Genomic DNA, 20,359 nt, shown 5'->3' on the forward strand with positions numbered 1-20,359 from the left:
CCCCCCGACAGGTAGGTCTGAATTGCCTCCAAATTGAGGGGTAGCTATCATGTTTTAGTCCATTCACAAACTAAAAAAGGACTGCATGGTTCTAAATTGCCTCTCCAGCCTGCATCCATCATCAGTTTGCAGTGCTGCTCATGCCTTCTCTTTACCTGTAGGAAAAACAATGAATCTTTTTAGCTTTTTGTGGTTGAAAAGTTGCCATACAAAAGTAGTCTATTATGCATTTTTGTTATGATTTTGTTGCCTGATGTTTTACAAAAAAATGCATTTGTAGGGGAAAAAGACCATGGATTTGAATCAGTTTCCTTCAGAAGTTGATTTTGATTTCCTGGATGCTGTTAATACAAGTCCTTCCTACCGCACTCAAGTACCTTTGGTTGATGCAAGTTTAGAAGGTGATGAGCACAATGGCGTTGACAATCCATCAAATGCTGACGCTACAACCCAAAATGCAGATGGTTGTCCGCTTAACAACCAAGAATCTACTATTGTTACAAAAGAGGTTGTGGAAGATATTTGGTTGACACCACCAGTGCCATACACAAGGCAAGCATTTTCCACTAAACAGGAAGCAAGAGAGTTCTACAATTCATATGCAAAGAGGATTGGTTTTTCTGTTCGTACTAGTACTACACGGCTATCAGGGGTGACCAGAGAGCAGAACAAGGTTCAGTTCGTCTGCAACAAAGAGGGGCGACAGAGGAAAACGAAGGAAGAGCAACCAGTTGCTGAAACTGATGATAGCAATTTTGATGAAGATTCAGATCCTAATGATTGCGATGAGGGAGCAGAAAAGAAGAAGAAGTTGGATGGCGGCAAAAAGAGAAAGAGGGAAAAGATGATGCATACAGACTGTAAAGCCAAAATGGTTGTCAAACTGATTGCTGGCAAATGGCATGTGATAAACTTTGTGCCAGATCACAACCATGACCTTGTTTTGAAGCCATCACTGAAAAAGTTCCTAAGGTCTCACAAGGGGATACCTAAAGAGGAGAAGGATTTCATTGCATTGTTGCATGGGTCCAACTTGCACACTGGTCGTATAACGCAACTTATGAACGAGTTTTATGGCTCTGCGCAGCTAGTTCCATATGAAGGAAAAGATGTTAGCAACTTTCATTCCACCATTAGGAAAGATGAAAAGTACAAAGATGTTCAGGAGACCTTGGACTACTTTAAGGAGCTAGAAGATCAAGATGCTGAATTCTTTTACAAGATAAAGCTTGACGAAGATAGCAGAGTTGAATGCCTGTTTTGGGTTGATGGAGCTGCAAGGCATGCCTACATTGAATTGTACAATGATTTGGTGTCTTTTGATGCTACCTATATGACAAACATGTATGATATGCCCTTTGCTCCATTTATTGGGATCAACAAGCATGGGCAGTCGTTCATGCTGGGGTGTGGCTTCATAAGAGATGAAAAAACCCCTAGCTATGTGTGGCTGTTTGAAACATTCCTAGAAGCAATGCAGGGCAAAGCGCCTGTGAGCATAATAACTGACCAAGATGGTGCTATGAGGTGTGCAATCGCGCAGACATTTCCAAATACAAATCACAGGAACTGTCGGTGGCACATAATGGACAAATTTACTGGAACAATAGGCCCTATCCTTGATAAAGATGAAAAATTGGAAGATGACTTCAAGGAATGCATGAACTACACCGTTAGTCCAGATGAATTTGAAGTAAAGTGGTCTGCTATGATCAGCAAATATAATTTGCAAGAGAATGTTCATTTCCAACGTCTTTATGCAATTCGTAGCAGTTTTGTGTCAGCTTACTACATGCATTGTTTTTACCCGTTCTTGCAATCGACTCAGAGGAGTGAGGGGTTTAATGCTGTGCTGAAAAAGTATGTGAACCCAAACATGTCGATTCTGCACTTTGTTAGGCAGTACTCAAAGATTCAAGACAAGTGCTTGGTGGCTCAAGATGGGCAGGACTTCAGAACTGATGATAAGGAGAGGAGAAGGTGGTCTAGATACCCAATTGAGAAACACGCGTCAACTGTGTACACTAAGAACCTATTCTATAGATTCTCAAAAGAATTTGAGAAAACTGCTGAATATGAGGTGACGCCTGAAGGTCAGTTCCAATATTTGCTTGTGCCGAACAACAATTTTGTCTACGGCTATGGAAAAAGGACATATCTTGTGACAGCCGTGGTGGAGGAAGAAAGTTCCTACTGTGAGTGCAGCAAGTTTGATAGGGATGGGATGCTTTGTTGCCATATAATGAAGATCTTAACAAGATTGGGAGTGAAGAATATACCACAACGCTACATATTGAAGAGATGGACGCAAGAAGCAATTCAAGGGGGTGAGAATGCTGAGCCTAATGCACATGTGCCTGCTGAATTCATAGCCCGTGGCATGCCTCTCAACACCAAAAGGACTTTGTGGTTCACCAATCTATCTACAGCTTTTGCAAGTTTAGCAGTTGAGGGGTGTGTTTCGAAGGAGACCTACACTGTTATGGGCAATCACATAAAGTTGATGCAAGCTGAAATTGCTGAGATCAAACAGAGGAAAAAAAGCAATGCTCGAAAGGCACGGGGCGCTAATCGAGCAAGGTCTGTCAACGCAGATGGGTCTAATGGTGCTGCTAATATGGGTATAATTGGTTCAACTGATACACATGTTGTGTTTGATCCTATGGTGCAAAATATTTCAACGCACCATGAAGCAGGTGTGACTGAAGACACAGGTGGTTTGGCCCCTCTCCCAGCAGGTGCATTTTTTGCTGCAGCAAAAAAGACATTTTTTATGTCTGCTATCCTATTAAAAAGGGGAGTTTATATCTGTAAATGGAAACCTTGTTTTTATTTTCAGGTGATGCCCCTGTTACCATCTATGGTGATTTTGATGGCGCTAGTGCAATGACTACAGGTGTCGGCAACCCCCCAAGATCAAAAGTCAAAGGGTGCAAGAAGGGGAAAAGGTTTAAAAAAGGGATGAATGCTGGATCAAAAAGAAAGAACAAGTGCAGCCTTTGCAAAAGCACTAACCATAATGCTGCAAAGTGCCCAACGAAAGAGAGAGAAGGTGTGGTGTTAGGATCTGTTGCTGTGGAATAGGCTTTTTTTTAAGAGAATGGAATCAAACAATAGCTTGGTGGTGCCTAAAATAGTTGCTTAAAATATTGCTTCAGTACAGCCCTGATACTATTACGGCATTATGTATTTTTTTCATATGCTAAAAAAGGACTGGGGGAATGTGTTCAATTGCCTAGTGCTTACAACTGAAATGCTATTGATAATGTGAGAAACTGCATACATACCCTTGAGTGTCATTTCCAGGTTTAGCATCTCTTCCCAGTCTGTGTCATTTTCATCATAGGTCACCCACTTGTGTGTCAAAATCTTTCGAATCCTGGGCATGTCACCCTCTTGGATATTGCACACTGTGCGCCCATCATAATACTCTGCGTTCATCAGCATGTGGAACCCGCAATCGTGGCTGAGTGTTGTCATAAAAAAATGACAAGAGGGAGCATGTAAGTTTTGCGTGTGTTGGGAGGGGGTGTGGGGTACATGTACAGCAGGCATGAAAAGGAAAAAAAAGAGTTACTTACTTGTTTGTCTGTTTTGGGATTGAAATATCCACAATTTCGTATTTGTTGATTGGGTTTTTTGCGTCAGGATAATATATCTTCCACAGAGATTTTATTGCATTGGTGATCTTGTTACAACATTCAGCCAGCTTCCCGTTTTCCAGATTCCTCATAGAGTCCAACACTTCAAACCTTTTATTGCGCAAATTAAGCACAATCAGAAAGTAATGTCCGGAATGTTCATCAGACTATACTAGCTTTTGTAGAACTGGGAAGAGAATCTGTAAAAAAAATATGTCCAGCATCATGCAAAAAATTCACCATTGCAGAGAAGGGCAGGTGTGGCAAAAAAAAAGGAAATAATGTGCAGAAAAAAGCAAAACACATAGATGATTTAGCTAAACACATAGATAATAGTGTGTAGTGTTATATACCAGTTGTCTGTGGTCCAGGTGGTTTGTATCCTTCTTAAACACTTGTGTTACGGCTGTCATCCCACTTTGGTTGTGCTGCAGAAATGTCTGCATTGGCATGTGATATTGCAAATAAGTTGCCTTCCTAGAGAAACAAAAATGCCTTCAGAACATTACTAAATTACTCGGGTGGGGGGGGGGGGGGGGAGGGGCTCACTGAAACGTGAAGTGGTAGAACATGTCTTGTGGCTCCCCTTTTCTTCTTGCCATTAATGACATAGATGCCGATCTCTGCGACAGTATTCTTTAGCTTCCCACCTGGTTTAACTGAGTCCGCAAGATGGCCCAATGAAGCGAAGTTGAACATGTAGTTTATTATGGGTTGCCTGTAAAAAAAAATCAATGTTGTAGATCATATTTTGTGGGCTATAAAAACTCTGTAAATAGGGATCAGAAAGGGGAGTTTACATACTCGCTGCTCTTCGACCTGGTGGACCTTCTAGCAAACATGCAAACGGCATCATATACCTTGCACACTTCCTTGCTGCACTTGAAGGGCATTCTCCTCGGATCAATCGGAACGTACGGGGATTGCAATGCTGCACCCAGTTTGAATGCTCTTCTCGGTGGAGGAACACACAAAGGTGTGATAGAAGAATCACCCTCTACTGATGCAGCAGCAGTTATCCCCGCTACTTGTGGGGTTGGTGCTGCATGCATTGTTGGCTTGTTGTTTGGTGCTGAAATTGGATTGTAGCACTTGTTTCTTGTAGGGTCTTCTATGCTTTGTGAGTTTGATGTTGAGCCTTTGCTTTTGCTTTGCTTTTGCTTGTTCATGAACCCGAATAGCTTCCGCTTCCCATAATAAATATTCCTCGTCAGGTAGGCCGTCCAGTGTTCATCTAGAATCTGAAAAACAAATAAAAAGGGAGGGCAAATATGTTAGCTGTGTTACAACATTGTTGCCTACTAACTTTAATTAGTTTTTCTACATATATAATCACCATAATTGCCCCCCCCCGCCAAACAAGTGTTAATCATTTTGCTTTCCTCCAATGTTTCCTACGGTGTCTCTACTTTTATTTGCAGGCAACTTAAACTAATCTAACAAGCAAATTGGTCTGTTAGGTTCAGCATTTTTGTGTTTAAACTTTAGCAATAACAGTATGAGGATCCATCAAAAAATGGGAATGCATCATGCTACTTAGTGCATTTATCGAGGCGATAATGTGTTAAGAACATGGCAAATTCAGTGTATTTGTCTAGATAAAACTTCTGAATTTTCAGATATGCAACTCAATATGTATTAACAGTCCGTAAAAAATTGAGTGTGTTTCTTGACCTGAACTTACTGGTCTTGCCGGTAGGAGGTGTGGGTGGGCAAGTCTCAAGGGGTGTGGCCTCTTCAATTGACTTCATGATATCAAACTCAGGGACGTCGACAGGGAAGTCCCAGGGGCGGACCTTGGAGCTGCTTGCTGACTCTAGTACAACATTAGCTCTCGCTTTATCCATCCCAGGTGTGCTGCTGGATTGTTTTGTGGTGTTATTGTTCTTGTCATCTTGAACTGCATTAGTTCTTGGAGTGGTAATGTGATGCTTGCTGACTGTTGGCACACTCTCCTTGGAGCTGCAACCTTTGTCAGTTGCAACATTGTTCTTGTCAGCTTTAGCTGCACTAGTTGGGATGTCTGGCAGCTTTAGTTTTGCATGTCTGGCATCAATGTTGCCTAGTTTCTGCACTACTGGAGACTTCTCTGGTGGTAAACATTTAGCTATTCTTTGAGGTGCTGCTGCAAAACTTCCTTGTACATTTTTTGTTGCAATGGACTGAAACCTTTTTAGCCTTGTGCTGAGTGGAACGAGATCTTCATTTTCTTCTATATATGGGGCATCCCCAGGTGCATCTACACCAGCAGGTTCATCCTCAAGGGGCGGTCCTGTGCTTCCATCATCGCTGTTGTCCTCCATACCATCTTCTTCACTGTAGTATGAATCCTCGGATTCTTCCTCTGTCTCATCTTCTTTGTAGTCTGGATCCTCAGATTCTTCTTCTTCATCATCGTGTTTCAATACCCTCCTGCGCTTGGGTCTACTAGTACTTGCTCCAGCAGTTTCTTCTGCGGCACACAAATCTTGGATGAATGTGCCTAGAATCTCTGTGACACCGCTGAGGGCTTTGCTTACAGCTTCGCAGATTTTCTTTTTCTTCAGCAAAAAAGAAAAGGTTGGATGAAATCATCAAGCTGCGTTCCCGTGCTGCATTAACCTACATAGACTATGAGCTTGGGAGTGTGGGGATGCTGCATTCCATTCTAAAATAATTGCTTTACTTGTAGCAGTAACCTACACAGACCTTGACATGTAACAAAAAATAGATAGATATTGGCTTGTCACACATACCGCTGCTGCTAGCTGTCTTGGCACTTTTGAAGTTACAAATCTGCTAATGTCATCCATCTGCAGACTGAAACCTGCCCCAACTGAATGATGAGATTGTTTCAACTGAACAAGAAAAGAAAAGGTGATTATTCAGTTTGGCACGTAATGCAGTGGTGTGTGTGGAAAAAAAGAGTGATGGAAGTGTAGCAGCACCGTCCAAATTAAACCGACTTAAATGCACTAACCATCATCTTAATACTTAATCAAGTTACTGTGCACTTAAAACGGTGTAACCTGACAGGCTGTCGGGTAAAATCCCGATTAAACTACTGTACTCCAGGATCACAATTGCACTTAGACCCGTACGAAGACGAGCACAGGTGTTACCAGCAACAGAAAACTTCAAATTAATTTACAACACCAGTTTTACATAAAAGTCTTAAATACAAACAACAGAGTTCAAACGCACAGCGGAAGTTTAGAACTGAGTTCGAAATACAATACGATAGCTACGACGACGATAAAAGGTGAGCTCCACATCCTGCCCACCGATGTGATGCCAACCTGCCCAATCTTCACGGGGAAGACGGGGCCCACTCGACGGTCCAACCCGGAGGAAGCGGCTGTCCAATCCAGGACGCACAGATCTCCTCGAAGTCCGCCGGGACACAACCTGCTCAGAGGGGTTACAACAACAACCCTGAGTATACTAATACTCAGCAAGGCTTACCCGACTCTGGGTATACTTAGCCCATTACCTAGACATGCAAAGCTTTTTGGCTCTGGAGTTCTTTTGCTGAAAAGCTGCTAGAAGTGAATCCTTACTTTCAATATTTTAGCTCCATTTAGTATACCAAGTATTACTAAGTTCGCCTATTCATCTAAAACACCCATGGTGGAACAGATTATCTTTTAACAACTTCCAAACCAGTCTTTTCCATTCCGTTTTCATTCCACTTTCTTACTACGATGTGACAAAGAGATCAAGGCTCTCTTAACCGCGAGTCACGGCGAATCGATCCGATTTAACCTTGCAAGGTGGACCTAACTCACACGACACAGGCAAGCCCCGTCGGGCCACTCGCGTCAACTGTTTCCACATTACCACGGCATCTGAACTACGCCTGCTAAAACCCAGGTGATGGGCCCCTCGCAGTGAACTCCCGGAGAACCCGGAGGCGGCATCCTATCCAACACCCACCAACTCCCACGCCCAGCGTAGCATGGCGGAATTCAAATCACCGCTGTAAGGTGGTACACAGCTTACCGGTTTCGACTACCTCCTACTTCCGGTATGTGGTTAGTATTGTTCAATCCTCGATCAGCACTGCCAACAACGGAACGGTCCTCAATCGACACAGGCGGAGCTAACTTTCCATCCATTCCATACCAAACCAACTCATTTCCGCCCGGTCTCCATTTCTCTTTACTCAACAATTCATTTCAAGCCAAAGCTAAGGGATCAAGATCCTAAACTCGCGAGTGACAGCAATCACTCGACTTCTACCGAAATCCTATTTAGCAAAGCATATCTATCGACACCTGCATACTAGTATAGGCCCACGGTACCTAGGGAAACATGCATACTATGGTTCCATTCAACTCCTAGAACATAAATGCACAATACTTAAATAAACATTGAATAATTTAAATTATGGTTATGCTCCGGGGCTTGCCTTGTAGGTCAGCGGGGTTAACTAGGTCTCCGGGGGCGTGCTCAATGACGTCCTCCTGCTGCGCTCCTGCTCGTGGCTCCTGGACCGGCTCAGCAACTAGCTCGTGGACAGCGTCGGTCGTGGCGTCTACATGAATAAAATATGTCATGCAACAGATAGGACACAGAGCAATGCATAAGTGTTTACGATGCGAAACCAAAGCTCAACATTTAGCATGCAGTGATTCTTCCCAAAACAGCTACTAACTTTAAAATAAATAAAAGAGCATGGCAAGGGCAAACTACAAGCAAAACCCTAACTTGCAAACATGATCTAGCAACACAATTTAACAGCGTAACGCGAAGACAGTAAAGCATGCCACGGAATTTTTCCGACAAAGAACGACGATCGAAAGCATTTGTCTTAACCCTAGAAAAGCAATTAAACAACAATTAGATTCACACACTTGCGTAAAGAACAAGCACCTGAAACTTTTTCAGTGAACAACACATACCAAGAGTAAGCTACTGCAATTTTTTCATAATTTTTAGAGCAACAGACAAAGCGGTAATAAATAAACTAGCTTAAGCACAAAACAAATATTAACAGGGGTGACAGTGACAAAGTGCATGTTCAAGAATTTTTCCTCTGAAGATCAAGATTTTAGAAACCTAACAAAATTGGTTTGGTATTTTTCGCATTTTTCTGTGAATTTACATGGATTTTTATAGTTCAGCTAAAACAAGAAAATGGAAAACATCTTTAAGGGGGGGGCTGACAGCCGGGGTCCACCCGTCAGCGACCCGGCCCACCCCCCTTCCTCTGCTTCGCACCCGCACGCGCGGGGCGCGGCCGGGTGGCTCGCGGCGGCGCTCCCCGCCGGCGGGGCGGACCGGCGGCGGCGCGGCGGGGCTGCAGGCGAGGCGCGCCTGCGGCTAAGGCGGAGCGGGGGCGCGTGCGGGGCTGAGCGCAGGGCGCGCGCGGGCAGCAGGGCGGCGGCGCACACGGGACAGGGCGGCGGCGCGCGTCGGCGGCGGCGTTCCGCCGGCGGCGGCGCAGGGCGGCGGCGGGAGCGGGCGGCGGGAGCACCAGGGGGCCAGGGCGGCTCTAGGGCGCGCGGAGGCGGCGCACGGGGAGGCGCAGGGGCGGCTGGCGGCGTCACGGGCGGCGGGCGGCGCGTTCTGCGGCAGCGCGACGGCGCTTCGACGGCGGCGGCCGCGGATTAGGGTGGGGAAAAGGCCGGTGAGCGAGGGGAGGTCGTATGGGTGCTCACCGCGGTTCAATTTGAAGCGGAGGACGGCCGGAAGGTGGTCGTCGACGAGAGGGGCGAAGCTCGGAGCGGAGCTTCAATGGTGGACGGTGGTCTGATGCGTGATTTCGGCCGGGTAGGGCTCGGCCGCGCTCGTGGAGAGATGGACGAGCTTCGGGGCGAGGTGTAGTGGGTTGGAGCGCGATGAATCGAAGCGGGGCGGCGAGCCGTGGCCGGCGCGACGAACGGCGGCGACCCTGCTCGGTTCTGCCCGCTTGAGCTCGACCTAGCTCCGAGGAAGAAGAATGGGGAACGGAACGGGAAGCTTCGGGCGTCCACGAGGATAAGGGCGCCGACGCCGAGGTCGGGCGCGATTGCCGACGCGTGGAGCGGCGCCGACGAGCACAGTCGCCGGTATGGCCGGCGAGCGCACAGTGCCGAGCACTGGAGCTGCACTGTTTCTTCGTTTAATGATTTTGGCTCGAATTTGACAAGTTGAAACTCAAAATTTCATATGGGAACATGAAATTTGGCCAAAACAAAAGTTGTAGAGGAAAAGAAGATCTACAACTTTCGTTTTGGGCGAAAGTTGATTTGGAGCTCGGAACAAGGACAAAAACGAGATCGAACACAGCTAAGTAGCTGTTTAATACGCGAACGTGATTAGCGTTAACGACGAATTCGAGTCCATGATTAGCGAGTTAACTCATGCTTAGCGAGACGATTAACACAGGGGTGTTACAGCCTTCCCCCCTTAAAAGAATCTCGTCCCGAGATTCAAGCATGAGAGAATTCAAACAAGCGGAAAGGGTTCGAAGATGTAGTACCTGGATGAGCGTTTAAGAACTCCGGATACTTGGATTTCAGAAATTCCTCCTTCTCCCAAGTCGCTTCATCTTCGGAGTGATTACTCCATTGAACTTTGTAGAATCGGTTGGTTGTGCGACGAGTAACTCGATCCTTGCGATCAATGATCTTGATAGGATGCTCAGGATAGGTGAGATCAGACTCTAATTGAATCGAGTCACTTGCCACAGCTTCAGTCGGAACTCTAAGGCACATTCTGAGTTGCGATACATGGAAGATGTTATGAACTGCAGAAAGATTCGCTGGAAGATCCAACGGATAAGCCACAGGACCGCATCGTTCCACAATTGGATATGGACCGATGTAGCGGGGAGCTAGCTTTCCCTTTATTCCAAACCTTTGCACACCTTTCCAAGGTGATACTTTGAGATAGACGTGGTCACCGACCTTAAAGACGAGTGGATCTCTTCTTTTATCTGCATAGCTCTTCTGTCGAGATTGCGCAATCTTTAAGTTGGCTTGGATAAGGCGAACTTGTTCTTCAGCCTCTTGAACCATGTCAGGCCCAAATATTGTTCTTTCTCCGGTTTCAGACCAATTGAGAGGTGTACGGCATCGACGACCATACAGTGCTTCGAATGGTGCCATTTTGATGCTCTCTTGATAACTATTGTTATAAGAGAATTCAGCTAACGGCAAGCATTGATCCCATTTCTGTGGATAGGTCAAAACACATGCACGAAGCATATCCTCCAAAATTTGATTTATCCTCTCCGTTTGGCCGTCTGTTTGAGGGTGATATGCAGAGCTACGAATAAGATGCGTTCCCAAGCAAGCATGTAATTGCTCCCAAAAACGAGCAACGAACTGAGTTCCTCGATCGGAAATGATAGTCTTTGGCACACCATGTAAACATAGTATGCGATCCATGTACAATTCCGCATATTGTTTGGTCAAGTACGTCGTCTTAGCTGGGAGGAAATGTGCCGACTTGGTTAATCTATCCACTATAACCCAAATAGAGTCGTAACCCTTTTGAGTTCGAGGTAAGTCGACGATGAAATCCATACTTATATCTTCCCATTTCCATTCTAGAATATTCAAGGGTTGAAGAGTCCCAGCTGGTCTGAGATGACTGGCTTTAACCATCCGACAGATATCACACTCCGACACATACTTGGCTATTTCCCTTTTCATCCGAGTCCACCAAAATCGTTGCTTCAGGTCTTGGTACATCTTGTTGCTACCCGGATGAATTGATAATCGTGACGTATGAGCTTCATCAAGGATCTGTTTTCTGAGTCCAAAATTCTTAGGCACCACTAATCGGTTCTTGAACCATAATACATTCTCAGTATCCTGGTGGAAGCAATTCACTTTAGGGTCTCCTTCTGATAGTCTTCTCTGAATTTCCTTCACCCCTTTATCTTGCTTTTGTGCCGCTATGATGAGATCGCGAAGAGTAGGAGTAAGCTCTAGATGAGCCAATGTGCCATGTGGTACGATACTCAAATTCAGCTTTTCCATTTCAAAGCAAAGAGATTCGCTTAATGGTATAGCTGAGATGCAATGACAGTGAGCTTTGCGACTCAGCGCATCGGCAACTACATTTGCCTTGCCAGGATGATAATGCACTTCGAGCTCATAATCTTTAATCAACTCAAGCCATCTTCTTTGACGCATGTTCAAATCAGCTTGAGTGAACAGATATTTGAGGCTCTTGTGATCGGTATAGATGTTGCACAATGAACCTAAAAGATAGTGTCGCCAGATCTTCAGTGAATGGACCACAGCTGCTAATTCAAGATCATGAGTGGGATAGTTTTCTTCATGACGCTTGAGTGATCGAGATGCATAAGCAATCACTCGGTTCTCCTGCATCAGAACACAGCCAAGTCCTGTGCCCGAGGCATCACAGTAGACATCGAATGGTTTTGTAGTATCTGGTTGGGCCAAGATTGGAGCAGAAGTGAGAAGTGTCTTCAATTTCTGGAAAGCTTCCTCACATTGATTACTCCAATAGAACTTGACACCCTTTTTCAGAAGTTCAGTCATCGGCTTCGCAATTCGGGAGAATTCTGGAATAAATCGTCGATAATACCCAGCTAAACCCAAGAAACTGCGGATTTCAGGAACTGAAGTGGGAGCTTCCCAATCGAGTACATCCTGTACTTTACTGGGATCCACAGAGATGCCCTCAGCAGATATGACGTGACCGAGGAATGGTACTTCCTTCAGCCAGAAGTCACACTTGCTGAATTTGGCATAAAGTTGGTGCTCTCTCAGACGCTGAAGTACTATATGAAGATGCTGGGCATGTTCTTCCTCATTCTTGGAGTAGATCAAGATGTCATCAATGAAGACCACGACGAACTTGTCTAACTCCGGCATGAATACCGAATTCATGAGGTACATGAAATACGCTGGAGCATTGGTTAATCCAAAGGACATCACCAAATACTCGTATAACCCATAACGAGTAGAGAATGCTGTTTTTGGTATATCCACCGGTCTGATTTTTATCTGATGATAGCCAGATCGAAGATCTATTTTTGAGAATACCTTAGCTCCGGCTAGTTGATCAAAAAGAATATCGATACGAGGAAGTGGATATTTGTTTTTGATGGTCACTGCATTCAGAGGTCGGTAATCCACACATAGCCTCAGCCCGTGATCTTTCTTCTTTACGAACAGAGCCGGGCAACCCCAAGGTGAGGTGCTCGGTCGGATATAGCCTTTATCCAGCAACTCTTGTAACTGGATTTTTAATTCAGCTAACTCATTCGGAGTCATTCGATATGGCCTTCGAGATATAGGCGCTGTGCCAGGTTGTAACTCAATGACAAACTCAATATCCCGATCGGGAGGCATGCCTGGCAAGTCCTCCGGAAACACATCGGGGTATTCACAAACCACTGGAATTACCTCTAGGATTTTCCCCTCAAGATGGTATATGACAGTGGCTGGAATTGCATGCTGGGAAAGATGAATTTCCATAGAACCATACATGGAAGAGTTGAACTGAAGAACACGAGAAGATGTATTGATGATAACGCCATGCTTCTTCATCCAATTCATTCCAAGTATGATATCTATCCCCTGGCTTGGAAGGACAATGGGAGTGAGTGGAAAATTTTTCCCACCCAAGCTAAGGGGAACATTTCGAACTACTTGGCCAGCATTTAATCGATTGCCAGGTGTCTGAATAATGTAGGGTTTCTCTAGGCATGTTACTTGTAAGTGAAGTCGTGCCACACATGCTTCACTGATAAAATTATGAGATGCTCCAGAATCAAATAGCACAGTAACAGAGCAGTGATTAACGGAGAATGTACCCGCCATCACTTGAGTGCCCTCCGGGACTTCCTCCAGAGTGGTGTAGTTCACACGACCAGTCTTGGCAGGTACAACCTTCTTTTTCTGATCTTTCTGGCTGGAACCTTGACTCAGCGCAGGAGTCTTGTAGTTATTCTGCCGAGGTGGCAGACGGCAGTCACGTGCAAAGTGCCCCAGGTTACCACAATTGTAACAAGGGTAGTTGGTGGGGCGTGGAGCTTGTAGCATTAGGGGCCTCTGCTGCTGTGTCGGGAAACGAGGTACCCACGGCTGCTGTTGCTGGGGTGGCCTAGCGACCCAACGGCCCTGCTGTGGAGGACGGTTTGAAGCCTGCTGATTCCCTGTCTGAACCAGCTTGTATCTCTGGGGTGCATTGCTGGAGGATCCAGCAGGTGCCTTTCTCTTCTTGTCAGCTTTGTGTGCCATTGTGGCATCTTCCTGCGTGATGGCCTTATTAACCAGATCAGTAAAGTTGTTGCATGTGGTGAGAGCTAGCTTGTCCTGAAGCTTTGTGCTGAGTCCCCTTCTGAAGCAATCCTGCTTCTTCTCATCAGTATCCACATGAAAACCGCCGTACTGAGATAGCTGATTGAAGGTTTGAGCATATTGCAGCACGGTGTTAGTCCCTTGTTTCAGGGCTAGGAACTCTGCCATCTTTCGCCTCATTAAGCTCGTAGGGATGTGGTGAGCTTTAAACGCTGCCACAAACTCATCCCAAGTGAGACGTGTACCAGCGGGAAGTAGAGCCTTATGATTGACCCACCATATTTTCGCAGGTCCTCGCAGCTGTTGCGCTGCAAAGGCGGCTTTGTCCAACTCTATGCAATTGAGGATACTGAACTTATCCTCAATGGTGCGAATCCAGGCATCAGCCTCAAGGGGATCATCGGCCTTATGGAACAGAGGTGGCTGGGTGGCCAGAAAACCGACATAGTCAGTTTCTGCTGGTGCTAGTGGGGGAGCATGTCGACCTCTGCCGGCATTGACCTGGGCTTGCACCAGTTGCCTTATCAACTCCGTCTGCTCATTGCAGTCGGCGATAAGAGCTGCAACAGCTTGAGCCAAAAAGGGAGGTTGTTGGGGCAGTGCCTCGTGATTGTCATTGTCATGGTTATCACCCATCTGCAAAAATAATCATTCCCCTGGTTAGCCATTTTGCTAGCAAGACTAATCCATGCAAGTAAAGAATGTGCATATATATTATGAACACACGGCATGAATCATTTCTCTCGCGAGATGGTTCACCAAGGGAATTAAATTTAATTGCTTCGGTTGGAACCGTCTCAATCAACAATTTCCGTCCAGAGTAGTTCTAACGTATGCAAAACTAACCTCGCTCAACAATGTTTCAGATTCGAAGACGATCAAAACACAACTCAAGGCTGAAATTTCACACAGTGACAGAAACGATCATTACGGGAGTAAAATTTTACAATAAGCAGCCACGCTGCTTCAGCTGGAATAAGGTTCAGTACAACCCAAGCCGTGCTACGGCAACAAACTAACATGGGAGAAAGGTTCACAAACGACCCTACAACACACCACTACGGGGTCTTACACGACCCGGCTACACACCACACTAGGAGGGTTATCCTACATGACTCGAACTACTGAGCCACAAAAGAATTCTCAACCCAAGGTTAGCCTAAAGCTCTATGTTGGTCATCCTACCCAACTATCCTACAGTGAGGCTGCACTGCAAGGGGAGAATCAACACTATCCATCCACGTCCTCACGGAGTCCCAGGTCCAGACTCGACTCCAGACACTCCCTCGATCTCCTCAGGGTCCTCTTCCTCTTCTTCTTCTTCTTCTGGCTCCTCCTCGGCTGCCTCGGCCTGCATATCTGCTGCTGCCTGCACCTGAGCCTGGGCGTCCTCAATCCACTCCTGGGCCTGCTGAAGCTGCCCCTCAAGGTGCTGCACCATCTGAGTCCTGTTCTCTAACTCCTCCTGCAACTCCTGAATCCTGATCTTCCTTGCTCTAGACTTGGCCTTCAGGGTCTTGATCTTGTCCTGGGTACCAATCATGTGCTGCTCATGGAGGTGAGCCTCTCGAGCCTTGCTCCTGCATATCGCATTTTCCTCGCGAAGCTGCTCATACATGTTGCTCAAAGCTGAGGAGTAGCTGAACGAGAGTGCTGTCCTGACGCTGTAGTCGGGCATCATGATGTTCAGGTTGCGGTTCACCCGATCTGTATAGGCCTGAGTAGTCTCATCCCTCAGAGGAAACACACTGTAAGGAGTATCTATCACCTCTGCATTATGCTTCTCTGAGAACTCCTCAATAGCCTTCCTAGCTGCAATCTCCCAGGAGTCTGCCAGCTTCCTACCATAGACAGTGAGCTGCCACGAGTCCCAATCCAAGCGAGCGGGGCAAGCAGGAATCTTCACGATCATCTGACAGCGCTCGGTGCCCAGCAAGCTAGACTCGTGTCCAGAGTACTGTGGGGGCTCAGTGTAGTCAAACGCCCTGAGCATCTGCCACAGCAGACGAGGAAAGTGGCCGGTGTGGAGGGCACTGGAATGCGCCCAACCCTCAGCGTCCACGATCACGTGCGTGAAGCTAGCCATCTGTAAGAACACATAGCACTAACGTAAGTCACAGTTTTCAAAAGAAACAGGTTTAAACTTGATAACGCAACACAAATAAATTTTTAAGAACACATAGTAAAAACATGGTGATCCAAATAAATTTTTTTGTGAAGCGCAACCGAAGGTAACAAAACAAACACACAACTCAGGAATACAAGATGCATGCCACGTTCTAGCGTTTCTCACCCAAACAAGTACCAAAATATGGTATACGAGAGCAATCGGTGGCACAATTACGTTCTCTCCCTATATATAGACTAGTCGTTCCTACGATCAAGGATTTTATAACGCGCTTACGGAGTTAGTTTCCTGCAGAAGAACACAGAGACAGATATAATATCCATTTCTGGACCCTTCGTGCCAGCACACACGAACGGCCCCCATGTGTCCTACGCCACACGGGTAACGCATATGCAGTTTCCCACATATTCATACATACATTACCATCCACTATAGAGATGGCACTCAGACGTTCGACGCTGAATGGGCAGCGCTGCATACGTCATAACAACGTATTCACTTCCCGTACACTCGCCTTACGGGACATCCAAGGGTAGACGTGTCCCAAGGGTCACGGTCATGGCCAACCGCATGACAGGTTTACATCTCGTAACATTGCCTTACGAAATGGCCGTGATCACAATCACACGACATGAAATCCGCACTCCATATCAGGCGGCAGATAGCGACAGGCTCGTTTGAATCGAGTCTTATCACCTCCTCGTATGCTCAACATACGGGACCCGCGCACGTATGAAACACGTGGGCTATTCTAAGGACTACCAGAATGCTTACCTTGCTTACCTCAGCGTAGGTGCGTCGTTACCGAAATAAGGTTTAACAAAAAGGAAAAGCTGGAAGTGCTGGAATAAAATAGATACTTAGTTGCCACCTAACTTATACAACATAATTAGGGCATACGAACTATCTATTCTATTCCTTAGCGCATCTAGCGTCAACTTTTCGAAAACCCGAAATCGTTGCAAGGTAGTCACCCCAGTGCAATTTAGAGCTCTGATGCCAGCTGTAGCAGCACCGTCCAAATTAAACCGGCTTAAATGCACTAACCATCATCTTAATACTTAATCAAGTTACTGTGCACTTAAAACGGTGTAACCTGACAGGCTGTCGGGTAAAATCCCGATTAAACTACTGTACTCCAGGATCACAATTGCACTTAGACCCGTACGAAGACGAGCACAGGTGTTACCAGCAACAGAAAACTTCAAATTAATTTACAACACCAGTTTTACATAAAAGTCTTAAATACAAACAACAGAGTTCAAACGCACAGCGGAAGTTTAAAACTGAGTTCGAAATACAATACGATAGCTACGACGACGATAAAAGGTGAGCTCCACATCCTGCCCACCGATGTGATGCCAACCTGCCCAATCTTCACGGGGAAGACGGGGCCCACTCGACGGTCCAACCCGGAGGAAGCGGCTGTCCAATCCAGGACGCACAGATCTCCTCGAAGTCCGCCGGGACACAACCTGCTCAGAGGGGTTACAACAACAACCCTGAGTATACTAATACTCAGCAAGGCTTACCCGACTCTGGGTATACTTAGCCCATTACCTAGACATGCAAAGCTTTTTGGCTCTGGAGTTCTTTTGCTGAAAAGCTGCTAGAAGTGAATCCTTACTTTCAATATTTTAGCTCCATTTAGTATACCAAGTATTACTAAGTTCGCCTATTCATCTAAAACACCCATGGTGGAACAGATTATCTTTTAACAACTTCCAAACCAGTCTTTTCCATTCCGTTTTCATTCCACTTTCTTACTACGATGTGACAAAGAGATCAAGGCTCTCTTAACCGCGAGTCACGGCGAATCGATCCGATTTAACCTTGCAAGGTGGACCTAACTCACACGACACAGGCAAGCCCCGTCGGGCCACTCGCGTCAACTGTTTCCACATTACCACGGCATCTGAACTACGCCTGCTAAAACCCAGGTGATGGGCCCCTCGCAGTGAACTCCCGGAGAACCCGGAGGCGGCATCCTATCCAACACCCACCAACTCCCACGCCCAGCGTAGCATGGCGGAATTCAAATCACCGCTGTAAGGTGGTACACAGCTTACCGGTTTCGACTACCTCCTACTTCCGGTATGTGGTTAGTATTGTTCAATCCTCGATCAGCACTGCCAACAACGGAACGGTCCTCAATCGACACAGGCGGAGCTAACTTTCCATCCATTCCATACCAAACCAACTCATTTCCGCCCGGTCTCCATTTCTCTTTACTCAACAATTCATTTCAAGCCAAAGCTAAGGGATCAAGATCCTAAACTCGCGAGTGACAGCAATCACTCGACTTCTACCGAAATCCTATTTAGCAAAGCATATCTATCGACACCTGCATACTAGTATAGGCCCACGGTACCTAGGGAAACATGCATACTATGGTTCCATTCAACTCCTAGAACATAAATGCACAATACTTAAATAAACATTGAATAATTTAAATTATGGTTATGCTCCGGGGCTTGCCTTGCAGGTCAGCGGGGTTAACTAGGTCTCCGGGGGCGTGCTCAACGGCGTCCTCCTGCTGCGCTCCTGCTCGTGGCTCCTGGACCGGCTCAGCAACTAGCTCGTGGACAGCGTCGGTCGTGGCGTCTACACGAATAAAATATGTCATGCAACAGATAGGACACAGAGCAATGCATAAGTGTTTACGATGCGAAACCAAAGCTCAACATTTAGCATGCAGTGATTCTTCCCAAAACAGCTACTAACTTTAAAATAAATAAAAGAGCATGGCAAGGGCAAACTACAAGCAAAACCCTAACTTGCAAACATGATCTAGCAACACAATTTAACAGCGTAACGCGAAGACAGTAAAGCATGCCACGGAATTTTTCCGACAAAGAACGACGATCGAAAGCATTTGTCTTAACCCTAGAAAAGCAATTAAACAACAATTAGATTCACACACTTGCGTAAAGAACAAGCGCCTGAAACTTTTTCAGTGAACAACACATACCAAGAGTAAGCTACTGCAAATTTTTCATAATTTTTAGAGCAACAGACAAAGCGGTAATAAATAAACTAGCTTAAGCACAAAACAAATATTAACAGGGGAGACAGTGACAAAGTGCATGTTCAAGAATTTTTCCTCTGAAGATCAAGATTTTAGAAACCTAACAAAATTGGTTTGGTATTTTTCGCATTTTTCTATGAATTTACATGGATTTTTAAAGTTTCAGCTAAAACAAGAAAATGGAAAACATCTTTAAGGGGGGGGGCTGACAGCCGGGGTCCACCCGTCAGCGACCCGGCCCGCCCCCCTTCCTCTGCTTCGCACCCGCACGCGCGGGGCGCGGCCGGGTGGCTCGCGGCGGCGCTCCCCGCCGGCGGGGCGGACCGGCGGCGGCGCGGCGGGGCTGCAGGCGAGGCGCGCCTGCGGCTAAGGCGGAGCGGGGGCGCGTGCGGGGCTGAGCGCAGGGCGCGCGCGGGCAGCAGGGCGGCGGCGCACACGGGACAGGGCGGCGGCGCGCGTCGGCGGCGGCGTTCCGCCGGCGGCGGCGCAGGGCGGCGGCGGGAGCGGGCGGCGGGAGCACCAGGGGGCCAGGGCGGCTCTAGGGCGCGCGGAGGCGGCGCACGGGGAGGCGCAGGGGCGGCTGGCGGCGTCACGGGCGGCGGGCGGCGCGTTCTGCGGCAGCGCGACGGCGCTTCGACGGCGGCGGCCGCGGATTAGGGTGGGGAAAAGGCCGGTGAGCGAGGGGAGGTCGTATGGGTGCTCACCGCGGTTCAATTTGAAGCGGAGGACGGCCGGAAGGTGGTCGTCGACGAGAGGGGCGAAGCTCGGAGCGGAGCTTCAATGGTGGACGGTGGTCTGATGCGTGATTTTGGCCGGGTAGGGCTCGGCCGCGCTCGTGGAGAGATGGACGAGCTTCGGGGCGAGGTGTAGTGGGTTGGAGCGCGATGAATCGAAGCGGGGCGGCGAGCCGTGGCCGGCGCGACGAACGGCGGCGACCCTGCTCGGTTCTGCCCGCTTGAGCTCGACCTAGCTCCGAGGAAGAAGAATGGGGAACGGAACGGGAAGCTTCGGGCGTCCACGAGGATAAGGGCGCCGACGCCGAGGTCGGGCGCGATTGCCGACGCGTGGAGCGGCGCCAACGAGCACAGTCGCCGGTATGGCCGGCGAGCGCACAGTGCCGAGCACTGGAGCTGCACTGTTTCTTCGTTTAATGATTTTGGCTCGAATTTGACAAGTTGAAACTCAAAATTTCATATGGGAACATGAAATTTGGCCAAAACAAAAGCTGTAGAGGAAAAGAAGATCTACAACTTTCGTTTTGGGCGAAAGTTGATTTGGAGCTCGGAACAAGGACAAAAATGAGATCGAACACAGC

At 47.1% G+C, this 20,359-nt stretch overlaps 1 protein-coding gene across 1 annotated transcript; it reads left to right on the forward strand.

The window, feature by feature from the left end:
* Window positions 1-292: 292 nt before the first annotated feature.
* Window positions 293-3,084, forward strand: LOC120662870 (protein FAR1-RELATED SEQUENCE 5-like). The gene is made up of 2 exons (XM_039941929.1): window positions 293-2,738; window positions 2,840-3,084. The coding sequence occupies exons 1-2, from the start codon at window positions 293-295 to the stop codon at window positions 3,082-3,084; spliced, it is 2,691 nt and encodes an 896-aa protein (XP_039797863.1).
* Window positions 3,085-20,359: the final 17,275 nt, after the last annotated feature.

The sequence above is a fragment of the Panicum virgatum genome, chromosome 2N (genome assembly GCF_016808335.1).
Source record: "Panicum virgatum strain AP13 chromosome 2N, P.virgatum_v5, whole genome shotgun sequence".
Taxonomy (NCBI): Eukaryota; Viridiplantae; Streptophyta; class Magnoliopsida; order Poales; family Poaceae; genus Panicum; species Panicum virgatum.

Coding starts and splice junctions, on each gene's coding strand:
- LOC120662870 (XM_039941929.1), top strand. CDS start 293: ATGGATTTGAATCAGTTTCCTTCAGAAGTTGATTTTGATTTCCTGGAT. Junction 2,739..2,839: donor TTTGGCCCCTCTCCCAGCAG/GTGCATTTTTTG, acceptor TTTTATTTTCAG/GTGATGCCCCTGTTACCATC.